Genomic DNA, 12,631 nt, shown 5'->3' on the forward strand with positions numbered 1-12,631 from the left:
TGGGCTCGTGGGCTGATGATTTCAGAAAATATACGGATTTGCTGTCCACATGAAAACGCAAAGATTTATCCACTCTGGGACCCAGTTTAAAAAAATATCGGTTTCACTCTCCCAAAACGCCGGATCCGTCTGGACGAAACGCCTATACGATACAAAATGTATGCGTATACAGCTAAACGCGTCTCCGTGTGGACGGGGCCTAAATCGGACAAATTTCACACGTTCCTTTTAAAGACTTTTGACCCCGTCCAATTGTGAAAACGGTGATGTCATGCACATGCATATTACATGTTCAGTTTATAGCTATGTGCGCAGACACGTAGTGTTTCTTTACAACGTGACATCGCCACCTACTGACCTGGCATGAATAATATAGCATTTTTAGTCATTTTCGTGGATCCCATGAATGTTGAACGTTGTCATCTGTATGCAAAACTTTAGTTTTTAGTACATTGTTGTCATGTAAACGTACCATTAGAGCATTATGCTCAAATCTGTCAATCTCTTTCCAGCTCAACCAATAGTGAGAGATTGGGGCGTGGCTACTGTAGCAGGCTGAGCCAGAGGCTGTTTTTTGCGAACGTGGCTGACGCCATACATGGGAAAAATAAATCTGAAGACTTGCCAAAATACACAGAGACAGACAACGGTGTATAACAAGGGTAAACATCGGCTGTGTTTTTACAAGACGGAGGAACTTGAGGGAATGTTTGGGTTTCAATCGAGACGCCGAGTGTGTGGAGTTTCTTCTCGACAGGTAGGCGAAACTCATGTTTTTGCCACATGTTAACTTGTTAATATTGTCAAGCCCTAGATAAAATAGTAAGATATTCTAAGGATAAGAATAATCGTGAGTGCGTGATGAGTGTGTTTGCAAAGGTTGTAGTGTAATTTATACTTACTCTGGCAATTTTTACAAGGGGGAGCTGGTCTCAGAAGCCCTTTGATAGTGCTCACATAGGAAAGATCGCCTTCCTGGGAGTGTGAAGAAATATTGCATTGTATGTTGATTAAGATTGCTTGTTTTGTACATGTTTAACCCCAGAGAGAAAGCTTTTCATAGAGATAAAAGCTACTGTAGGTACCTTGATGAAAGTGAACTCCAGATGTCCACCATCAAAGTCCAGTGAGAGAATAGACTTTTGGTTCCCACAGAAACCCGTGGCTTGTGTTGAGCTGGGATTCATGTTGAAATAATAGTTCTTCTGGAATACAAGTTAAGCAGTGTGATTACTGGACCAACATCATGTTAGTATGGAAATCCTGTAAAATTGACAATATCGTTGATCTAAAAAGATCAAGGCACTCAAATTTGGTGTAGCTGCACAGAATTTGTAGACGTAGCCTATGTTCGACTGTACTCTTTGAGTCTACTGAATGCATGCACACAGTGAAGAAGATATTCACAGAAAACTTGGGGACGTTTTGATCCACTGGCTGTGCTAGAGATTATGAGAGGACAGTTTTGACAAACATCACATGAACAAACATTATGGGGGTCTACGCACCTCCTGCGGCTATTAAACACAACTGGAATTAAATACATGTAAGCGATGGCAGTAGAATAGAATCAAGCTCTTGCCTTGAATAGTAAACAATGGGAATATTTATTAATAATGTTCGATAATTTAAGTTGATTAATAATATCCCAATATTCTGTTTAATCGAAAGGTGTCTATATTGTTAAAAAGACATACACTTTAGCATACTTTTAAAAAGAGTGCATATTACGGAAATAATATACTTTAAACTTTATACTTTATACTTAAGTGTAACTTAATGTAATGTTTTCAGATACTTAAGTGCATGTTAATTGCAATTAAATGAAAATGTATTATAGTTTAAATTTATATTAAATTAGTTTAGCCGAACATTTAGGTGTTTTTGTCTTACCAACTTAAGTAAGGCAAGGCAAGTTTATTTATATAGCACATTTCATACACAATGATAATTCAAAGTGCTTTACATAAAAGAAAGTAAAATAATCATAAATAAAATAAAACGGGGAACTTAAAAACTTTTAAAATGATTTAGAAATAGATTTAAAATGAATTTAAAACAGTTAAAATAGAAAATGATTATACATAAAATACAGTGCAATCAGTTCGGACGTTGCACAGTGCTCATTCAGTAAATGCACAGCTAAACAGATGAGTTTTGAGTCTGCATTTAAATATGGCTAATGTTTAGCACATCTGATCTAAGTAGGACTTAAGTGCATTTTACATAATATACTTCACTGTCATTTCTATTGAAACTGGCATGTAATGTATTTAAATATACGCATAATATATTAACTTTAAATGTAATATTGATTAAGTCGCTATGGTTAAAATGACTTTACATGTATTTTAGTATGTTAGTGGACACATCAAAATAAGTGTACTTTTTTATAGCATTCAAAATGCACTTTTAAGTAAAACCTTTAATTTGACATTATAACGAAGTGCACTTGTTAATACGCAAGTGTGTTAAGAAATAGTCGTGAAAGCATACTTAAAGTACACTTAAGGGGCTTTTTATTCCATTAATATTATATTATTTGCAAGTAGTGTTTTAAAAATAAGCTTAAGATTTGAGGTTCACTGTAAGTGCACATTCAGTACAATTAAGAGCACTTCTTTCTTACAAGGGATTATTCACTAAAAACAAAGTTTTTCACTTTATAGTTTGTCTTAATTATGGGGCTATTTCATCCCGCCATGAAATGAACAATGTAAAGTATTAGCAACGTGTACTCTTGAGGATGCGTGTTTTTTCTGACAGTGCAGTGAGCCGTTGACAATGTTGGTGGTAAACCAAGTGAGTTCTCACCCCCTGCTAGAACATGCTGAGAAGCTGAATAAAAATGCTGAGAAAATAACAAGCTTACTTTGTTCTCTCTCACCACATACTCCACTCCCAAACTGGCCCGCACACACACTTTGCCCTGGGGGTTCCTCAAGGTGCACAGAAACTGAGGCGGCGTGGTTTCTTTGGGCTGAAGAACGGGTCTCTTGGACAGATTAGTGATGGGAGGATCACTGTTGATGATGGCAGGAACTTCATCTGCTGAAGCTGAAAGGTGAAGAGGCTTTGTGGCTAGAGAGCTTCCTGTAAGCACAAAACAACGGGGGGCTTTAGCACCATTTCGTGAAGTGTTAACCAACACAGAGCTACCAGGACCAATTATGGATGTCGTTACACTGACTCAGTGTTGCATTGTTCTGGGCTCTCGGAAATTAGGCTTACTAGAACTACTAGAATTTACTAATTTATAAAAATCTATTTATAAATCTGCATTTCTAATTATAAACTCATTATAAATCATCATTTATAAGAATATATGCAAAGTTTGTAGGATTATTTACCATTAAAATCACCGTTTTGATTTAAATAAAAAGGCAAATCAACTCACCTAGCCAATGCATGGAGGACAGCAGAAGAAGCAGAGCAATGTGGCGACTTGTGTAATTCATTTTAAGAAAGGGGCTCTTGTGTTTCAGGGCAGTTGCTCTTATGGTATCAGCTCTGAGGCCGTGGTAAAATAATGCACATGTGGTTGTGAAGGAGGACAGTTATGCTTTGATGTTGTCAGCAGTTGTCTGACATCAGGAAGCATCTTTAGCCACGCCCACGATTAGTAAACCAAGTATGATATGAGTATAATAACTATATAATGGTATAGATCATATTTCAGATCAAGAGTTGTATTTCTAAATTGAATTTCTAAGCAATCTAGACAGCTGTTTGATTAAAACAAGTGATAGACTTGGGTCTGGACATTCACGGTGCCAGTTTGGGCTCTTGCCCAAAATTTAGTGCCACGAACATGTCAGTTCTCACTAATATTTGCCACACTTTTTCGTTGGAGCAAAATGCATTCAATGCCTCAAAGGGTTCAATGTCACAGCAAGCGCCTCTCGCGTATAGATAATAAAAAATTGTGTTTTTCTTTCAGTTACCAATAACTTGAATAAATTCCATGTTCGTGGAGCTTCGGTATGTGCGCGTTTCAAATCTTCCACATTCATCGCAACTATCAGCAACTTTAGTCACTGTTCAACCATGTGTTTTGAAAAACAAAACTGAAACTATAAGAGCATTTATTAAAAACAGCACTTCCAGGACACAATGGAATAAAACTGTTTTGTGTAAGTGTGTCATTTTTTGCATTTTGAAATGTGTGAACGATGCAGATCACCCAAACACGTCTGTTCACAGTTTGGGTGCTCTGTTTCACTTTTTTTTACTTCCCTTTCCACTTTGTTTGGTTGTGGAACTCTCTCTCTCTGTGTGTGTGTGTGTGTGTGTGTTTCTTGTTTTTTATTTATTTATTTGAAAGGTTAAAATGAGTAAGTGCGATCCATGTTGTTATAATTTAATTAGAAAATTCTCTTACCAGTAATCACTACATCGATGGATGAATGCAACACTTTTTGTTGTTGTCCAGATTATTATTTAAAAACACATAAAAATGCATTTAATGGACATTTAATGACTTGAATACCCTTTAATGACAAACATGTTTCTGAATTAAAAGTTATATATATATTTTTGTTTTTTTGTTTTGTTTTTTTGTGGTGCTTAAAAGTTAAAAAAAACGTTGACCATGTAAATTGCAATAAATTTTTTTTAGCAAGTAGTCATTTTGATGCCAAAAAATGCATTGTTGGATGTTTTTGACCTCTAAATGGACATCTATACATCTCACACGATGAGCATTCCTCCTAAAAGATCCTTTAAGACATTTTTAATATTTTTAATATTTTGCTTGAGTTTGCTCATTTTGAGTGACATACACGTGGCAAGATGAGCAAAACAGGTAAAGGACAAATTCAAAAACTCTTCAGAAATGTTAAATATACAGAAACAACTACAGTGACAACATTTCAGACATTATGGGATGTCAGTTATGTTTCTGTATTAAAGATAGCCTAATTAATTTATAATGTATTAAATATAAAACTCTCCAAAGCACATAACTAAAAACAAATATAAGTGAAATATAACTATTAAAATATAATTCAATTATATTGCATCACACAATATTTGTTTAAAGGGGTCATATGATGCGATTTCAATTGTTCCTTTCTCTTTGGAGAGTTACAAGCTCTTGGTGCATAAAGAAGATCTGTAAAGTTGCAAAGACTAAAGTCTCAAATCCAAAGAGATATTCTTTATAAAAGTTAAGAGTTAACCACGCCCCCCTAAAACGCCTCGTTCTAACACGCCCCCACATATCTACTCCCGCCGTTCCTCACTCTAGCCGCCGGCCTCCGCTCATTCTAGGCCTCCGTGTGTGATGCAGTGTTTTGTTATGAAAGCGAAACTACTTTGTTTGGTCTTCCAAAAGAGGACGATATCCGCTTCGTCATGCCTAGAGCTGATCATTGTAAATGAAGGTGACTGCGTTTTACAAAATAAATAAATGAATATAAACAACATAGTTGAATGTAATTATTGTCTTGTTAAATATAATATGAATATTTAATATATATGCTAATGTAAAGTTAATTAATAGAGTTTATTATTTGATAAAATACTGTTAATTAAAAGTTTTTTACTGTAGCATTTCACATTATTATTTTATTACATTATTACTTTTTCTATTTATGTATAAAAATGATCTGTTCATAAGTAAATTCTCATCAGTATGTTTATTGTATGTTAAGTATGTTTAACTAACTCTGTAGAGACTGAATCTGGTGCGAGATCATGTCTTTAATTCCATGAGAGCAAAACACAGCACGGGTCAAAGGTAGAGGGGACAAAGTATGGCCTTAAATACACACTGCTGCTTTTGTCAATTTACTTAACGCAACTTTGAATTCTAACACTGTTGAATGCTGTGTGATTGTCTCTGTTATGAAGCACTAAACAAATCTTTAACTTCACTAATATGAAAAGTTGAGATAAAACAGTCAAATGAATCCAAAAACCAATAAATACTGTAATCAATAATCTATTTGTAGACAAATTGGACATGCACACACTTTCTTTGGGCCTGATAGCCAGTGTTTGAGTCCAGAACCCATTAAATGCTCTGGACTGATCTTTTGGAACAGACTGTCTTCCAAAATGTTAAAACTATGTCTCGATGTATGTTTGTGCACCGTCATGTAAAGGTCTCAGTGAAGGTCTCTTATCATTGTTTTGCAGCGGGGATTCAGAGAACTGTGCGTGTTGTGGAGAGCGTCTCAGACGAGTAAACATTTGCATTACATCTGCTGAATACCGTCGCACCATATTTGGACAGCTGGAGATACAGACACAGAGCTGAGCTTTCTAACAGTGAGTAAATCATTACAGGGGCGGATAGAGTCCGGGGCGGATACTTCTGAACCCTCTCACTCCAACACTGCTGGGTTTTCAGCATGATGTGGGACAAGATCTTGACGGTTTTCGCGCTAGCTTGGCTTTATTTTTCTGGAGGACGTGGACAAACTGACATTAAAATTCCCTGTGATGATAAACGCGTGGAGGATGTTGTGAATGTAACTCTTTCCGCACATAACAAGATATTAACTGAAGGTGCTCAACTTGCTCTCTATGAAATCCTGGAGGCTACGAAGGTAGGATGTAGTTTTGCTCTTTGCATTGTACAATATTTCAGCTCTAAGCGGCTGTAGGTTCTCCGGCACTCTTAAAAATAGAGACTCTTTATTGGCATTGGTGGTTCCATGAAGAACCTCTAACATCCATGGAACCTTATCAATGCACAAAGGGTTCTTTAGACTGTTAAAATGTTCTTCATGCTAAGAAAAAATGGCTCTTTTAAGAACTGTTCACTGAAAGGTTCTTCATCTTCTGTGGCATCGCTGCGAAAACCCCCTTTTTGAGAGTGTAGCAATGCAACAGAAGAGCCATATTTGGTTCCAACCTTTCAGTGATCGGCTCTTACAAGAACCATTTTTTTTTCTTAGTATATTTGAATAATTTAAAGAACCTTTTCCCACAATTAAGAACCTTTAATGTTTAAGGTTCTTCATGGAACCATCAATGCCAATAAAGAGCCTTTATTGTTAAGAGTGTAGCATAATACAATAATGTTTACAGGCTCAGAATGAATCGGCAGAAGTTGTGTTCGTACGGTTCACAAGCAGAGAGACAGACTGTCCCGCAGGAGGAGACAAGGTTTGGCATGAATGTGACTATCTGCAACAAGCGGATAAGGTAAGCTCTTATGAAGTCACCTGCATGATAATCTACATTTTTATCGCCAAACAAACCCTCGCATTTAGAGACAATTATGTAGGAAGTCTAAAAGCCATGGGGCAGCAGTCAATTATGTCAGTTAAGCAGTTTAGTGTTAATTATACAAATATGTTTCCAATCACAATCAAATACTTTGTAATTAGCAGTGTTGTGGAAAGTTACTTTTAAAAGTAATGCATTACAATATTGCGTTACTCCATTGAAAAGTAACTAATTGCGTTACTTAGTTACTTTTTATGGAAAGTCATGTGTTACGCTACTTTGCGTTACTTTTTGTCACCTGGGCTGGGCTTGCTTATTTGTTTTTTAATAACAAAAACTGCTGTAAAGACCCTTTCACACCAAAAGCCTAGGGCTGAAAGAAGCGCCTCTGTCTCTGCACTCACGCCTGATTCCTCTCAACACGGGGACAGGAGAGAAGTTCGTCAATACATGGGAAAACAAAGTAATGTGCAGTATTTATTTGAAAAAGTAACTCAGGTATTTCATTGTAAATTTAAAAGTAATGCGTAACTTTACTAGTTACTTGTAAAAGTAATCTGATTACATGGCTCGCGTTACTTGTAATGCATTACCCCAGCGCTGGTAATTAGTGCCTAACAGCAGCCTTTGGCCATGATTATAGTACATGAATATGTTGTGGTTCCTCAGGCGCTCAGAATCTGTCATGCGAAAGTCCTGTTCACAGAAGCAGATCAAGAGTTACTGTTACACGACTGTTCAGGTATGTCGCATGTTGTATTATGACTGCTTTAATCCCTTTTATACTTTACCGTTATAGGTGCACTTAGCCATTTTTTCCATAGTAAAAGTTTTAAAAAAGAAAGCGATAGCACTTTTCTGCCCTAGAAACGCAAACCGCTGTAACTACAAACTACAAGATTCAGATTCCCTCAGATTCAGGAAAACTTTGAACCCCTTTTTTTTTTTCATTTCTAGTATTGCCGTCATTACATAAAACAGTCAAGCATTTACATTTATATCAGTAGTTTAAATGTGCGATTTCCATCTCCAACACTGACTACTCCGATTGGTGGATCTCTCCTTTTTGAATTGTTCTTCACCAGGAGTGTGTCAGTTATTTGTATTGAAAGCTGAAGACTGGCCTCTATCGAAGCATATATCAGATTTGACTCACTGTCTTTCCTAAACGCTCTCTGACAGCTGAGCCAGCTGCTTCCTCTAAAGTCGCCCCTTGTCTGGGCTGCCCTGAAAACATCGAGTTACATCATGAAGAACTGAGGGAACCGCTCATTCATTCTTTGTCCAAAGCCAATGGCATGATCAATCACGTGCATTTCTTCATCTTTAGGGACTTGACATCGGCAACAAAACAGGTAAATGATTTCTTTTCATGATCCTGCCGCTCAGCTGATTGATTCCCGTGTTCACTGATAAAACCAATGGCCTGAATGCAATATATTTGGGTAGAGGCGTTTTCCGAATGGACAAATATGATGTGAAATCAGCTCATTTAATCCACTGGACTGTGTTTTTGTCGGCTTGGGCTGTTGGCTGCGGCTGGCTGACCTCAGGACCATCGAGGTTAATGCTGTGGTGCTGTGAATCGTCTCTGTGTGTAGGTGGTTGCTGGGTTCAGGTATAAATTGCAGTTTGAGATTGAGAAGAGCAACTGCACCAGAGCAGAATTCAAAGCGGTTACCGAGGAGTGCCACCCAATGCAGGAAAATACGGTACTGCATCAAATCACGCTGTGTAACACACATGCAGAAATTATTTCACTTATTTTATGTACAGTATTTGTTTTATTTTTTCTCTTTTTGCAAATGAACTTGTTTGATTAATTAAAATATTAATTACAAATATACATGTCCATTTTTATAATTCCTCGTACTGTTCTAAAGGCTTAGCTGTATCCCAAAATATCCTACCATTCAAAACTTTAGAGTTTCTGTGATATTTTTAAATGTTTTTGGAAGAAGTCTCTTCTGCTCACCAAGGCTGCATTTATTTGGTCAAAGATACAGTTAAAACAGTAATATTAGGAAATAGTATTACACTTTAAAACAGCTGTTTTCTGTGTGAATCTCTGTTAAAAGGTAATGTATTTCTGTGATGCGCAGCTGTATTTTCAGCATCATTACTTCAGTCTTCAGCGTCACATGATCTTCAGGAATCAGTATAATATGCTGATTTGCTGCTCGAGAAACATTTATTATTATTATCAATGTTTAAAACAGTTCTGCTGCTTCATATTTTTTGTTGAAACCATGATACATTTTTTAAAGATTCTTATAGAAAAAAAAAAAAAAAGTTCAGAAGAGCAACATTTATTTGAAATAGAAACATTTTGTAACACTATAGAGATGTTGCTGAAAAAAACAAAAAGAAAAAATACTCACAGACCCCAAACTTTTGAATGGCAGTGTCCATTAATATTAGTTCATTTATTTAGTCTGAGATGGCACAATAACACTTAAAGATGCTCTTCATCAGAGAAATCTATGCAAAAAGTGTACTCAGAATAATTCAAATGAAGCTATGCAAACAGGAATGTGTACTTGTAGCCTCTCACATAAAGTTGTTGTTTAGGAGGTTTTGCAGTGTAACTCTACTGTGGATGTGGCTCCTTGGAGGCACGAGGTCCCAGAAGTGCATGTTGAATGTCAGGCAGTGTTTGTTAAGGTGAACCACCCCATCAATTATTTTATTTCTATTAAACGGTTCAGATAATTTTCACATCATTGCAATAGATTTTTAATAAACCCTTTCATGCCCATCATCTTGTTTTCAGACTGTCGCGAGATTTAAACGGCCACCAGGCTGGTCTCCTCTTAGGATCAAGCCTGAAAAACAACCGAGTCCAAAGACGCAAGTCAAAGAATCCTCCGAGGAATCCAAGGAGAGCATCGGCACGACCCAAAGCACACCGCTCAACTGTCCCACCAAACCCTGGAGAGAGTTCAAGCCGCTCGTTATCAGCATCGCTCCTCCAAACACTACAGAGTCTTCACAGCCGGACCCGACCGCAGCAGACACTGCACTCAACGACCAGGATCTGACGAGCTGAGAGGCCTGTGTGGGGGTTTAAACCATTCCCTAAAAGAATTCAACTACCATACTTATAATGGGATTTATGATGTTTATGATTCATTCATTTGTGGATTCTACAATAATTCACAGTACACTGTCTCATATATAAACAACAATAAAGACCTGTGATTTTGATGAACTGTTGGAATTGTGTTGCATGTCTATATAATCTATAATAACTACATTTTCCAGCTGCGGTATGGAAGATTTGGCACTCTGATGGTCGAGACGTAAACTGCGAGTTGAAGATCGATCACGTTTAGGAGAAATAGTCATTTCAATATGAATCCAGGCGATCAGGAATTTTGCGTGAGGGCAAAAGATCAGCAAATTTCCTTTGGCTCAGATCTGGCCCATATCAACAGCTAAAGTGTGGCGCAGATCAGTACGTGTTTGCCGGCCCAGAACTGGTCCACGTCTTTATAGCCAGAACTGAACCAAAACAATGCCATAGCCCAAACTGAAGTGAGCCAAATCGGTAACACTTTATTTTAGGGTCTCTTAACTAGTTGCTTATTAGCATGAATATTACTAGAATATTAGTCATTTATTAGTAGTAATTAAGCACATATTAATGCCTTATTCTACATGAACTTATTCTACATCCCTAATCCTACCCAATACCTAAACTTAACAACTACCTTACTAACTATTAATAAGCAGCAAATTAGGAATTTATTGAGGAAAAAGTCGTAGTTAATAGTGAATAAGTGTTCCCTATTCTAAAGTGTTACCGCCAAATCATATATGAACCTTATATGTTATTCTTGTATGACTGAGCTCACCTGTAAAGGCCTGACGGGCCCTATGTGGCTGATACAGCCATTTAACCATATTTACACCACACCTATTTTATATTTTAAATACCAATTACACAGTAAATCATCTTAAACACAAAAATTGATTCACAGTAATTTATTTTTTATTTTTATAATAGAATTTTAATAACAGAAGTTCAATACAGAACATAACGGAAAAGAGTGCTGTGTTGTAAATGTCGTAATGAGTGATTAAATGTACAATAATTGATACTTTTAGTAAGTCTCGCCAGTCTTTCTCACTCACAGTCTGTCAGGAAATGGAGAGAAAAGAACATTAGCATATCATAATTAGTATCATACATTAGATATTATCTGAATTTTAAAGGGGTCATATGATGTGATTTCAAGTTTTCCTTTCTCTTTGGAGTGTCACAAGCTCTTGGTGCATAAAGAAGATCTGTAAAGTTGCAAAGACTAAAGTCTCAAATCCAAAGAGACCCCTTTAAGACATTAATGCCTGTAAATCAACACTGCACACATTCTTTTTGTCTACCACCCAAGACGGGACATTCTAAAACGAAAAACACTTAACGTGGCTTAATGCCTTAAGACAGTGTTTTTAAAAGACCAAACTAATACTGGGTTTTTCTATGGGAGGAAAACGCTTATTGTGTAATTAAACGCGTTGCATTTCAGGATTTCAATTTTTATTTCAGTGTTTTTACTCACTGTCTGACGAAATGTAGAGGACATATAAGAGTTCATTTGCAGGGTGTGATGCTTCTGTAACCCCATAACAGTGGCCTATATGGACATATACACTAATAATCACACAATAAGGATAAAATAAGTCATATTTTTATGAAAAACCATTTATTATTAAAAAACATTCAGATTATATTTACAAAAGCTGATGAACTACATGAAAACTTTAAACCTTTAATCACTGGACTTTAAAACTTGCATCTCTCGTATCGGAGTCCATCTCTGTCACTGTTCCCATTCTGGACAGCATCAGTGATGATGGGACAGTCTTTCCTGCCTGGTGACATTCTGAAATATAAATTCACCCATTCACAGAATTCACACAATACTGTCTGATAGCTTATCATGCACTTATGTAACCCCCCATTCCAGAACATTATCACCTGTCCCAAGCAGATGTTTGGGCAAACAAGCAGAAAAGAACACAGGGCCATGTCAAGTATGTTTTATAAATGATAAGATACAGATAGTTTCAAATATTGCTACACAAATACTTTCAAATTCTTGAAGAAATAATTTATTCTTGAACTTATTTAATAATCATTGCATTTTGGTTGAATCTCAAAATGGTAACAAAAAAGACATTTAAAACTTGTGAATGATCAAAAACAGTATGTTTCTATTAGTATTTTTTATTTTATTTTTTTTTCACATGGAACAAGAGAGAAGCTCAATTCATCCATGTAATGCGCAAGGTGCACAGGCAAGTTTTGCCACCCCTTTGTTGCAAAATTATAACACTGACATAACAAGCTCAAAATCTAAAATGATCGAAGCATCCGACAATACCTTAATATCTACACTCTTAAAAATAAAGGTGCTTCAATAGGTTCTTCACAGCGATGCCATAGAAG

The 12,631-nt window shown here is 36.5% G+C and overlaps 2 protein-coding genes across 2 annotated transcripts in view; one reads left to right on the forward strand and one right to left on the reverse strand.

Annotated features, from left to right (window-relative positions):
• The window catches only part of LOC107752186 (lysosome-associated membrane glycoprotein 3-like), a 5,997-nt gene extending 2,440 nt beyond the window's left edge, over positions 1-3,557 (reverse strand). The window contains exons 1-4 of the mRNA XM_016568081.1: positions 3,398-3,557; positions 2,873-3,093; positions 1,086-1,205; positions 903-975 (exon numbers count right to left, since the gene is read on the reverse strand). Coding sequence (XP_016423567.1) covers positions 903-975; positions 1,086-1,205; positions 2,873-3,093; positions 3,398-3,458 — 475 coding nt within the window. The 5' untranslated portion in view covers positions 3,459-3,557. The remainder of the gene's footprint in view (positions 1-902; positions 976-1,085; positions 1,206-2,872; positions 3,094-3,397) is intronic.
• Positions 3,558-6,273: 2,716 nt separating this feature from the next.
• LOC107752185 (T-kininogen 2-like) lies at positions 6,274-10,395 on the forward strand. The gene is made up of 7 exons (XM_016568080.1): positions 6,274-6,554; positions 7,039-7,155; positions 7,849-7,921; positions 8,362-8,534; positions 8,781-8,891; positions 9,751-9,843; positions 9,953-10,395. The coding sequence occupies exons 1-7, from the start codon at positions 6,357-6,359 to the stop codon at positions 10,226-10,228; spliced, it is 1,041 nt and encodes a 346-aa protein (XP_016423566.1). The 5' UTR covers positions 6,274-6,356; the 3' UTR covers positions 10,229-10,395.
• The last annotated feature ends 2,236 nt before the right edge of the window (positions 10,396-12,631 follow it).

The sequence above is a fragment of the Sinocyclocheilus rhinocerous genome, unplaced genomic scaffold (genome assembly GCF_001515625.1).
Source record: "Sinocyclocheilus rhinocerous isolate Xijiao unplaced genomic scaffold, SAMN03320098_v1.1 scaffold4034, whole genome shotgun sequence".
NCBI classification, from domain to species: domain Eukaryota; kingdom Metazoa; phylum Chordata; class Actinopteri; order Cypriniformes; family Cyprinidae; genus Sinocyclocheilus; species Sinocyclocheilus rhinocerous.

Bases quoted from the DNA above. Each gene is read 5' to 3' on its own strand.
- LOC107752185 (XM_016568080.1), top strand. From the start codon at position 6,357: ATGATGTGGGACAAGATCTTGACGGTTTTCGCGCTAGCTTGGCTTTAT. The intron at 6,555-7,038 runs GTAGGATGTAGT...TAATGTTTACAG, and splicing joins AAATCCTGGAGGCTACGAAG to GCTCAGAATGAATCGGCAGA. The intron at 8,535-8,780 runs GTAAATGATTTC...CTCTGTGTGTAG, and splicing joins TGACATCGGCAACAAAACAG to GTGGTTGCTGGGTTCAGGTA.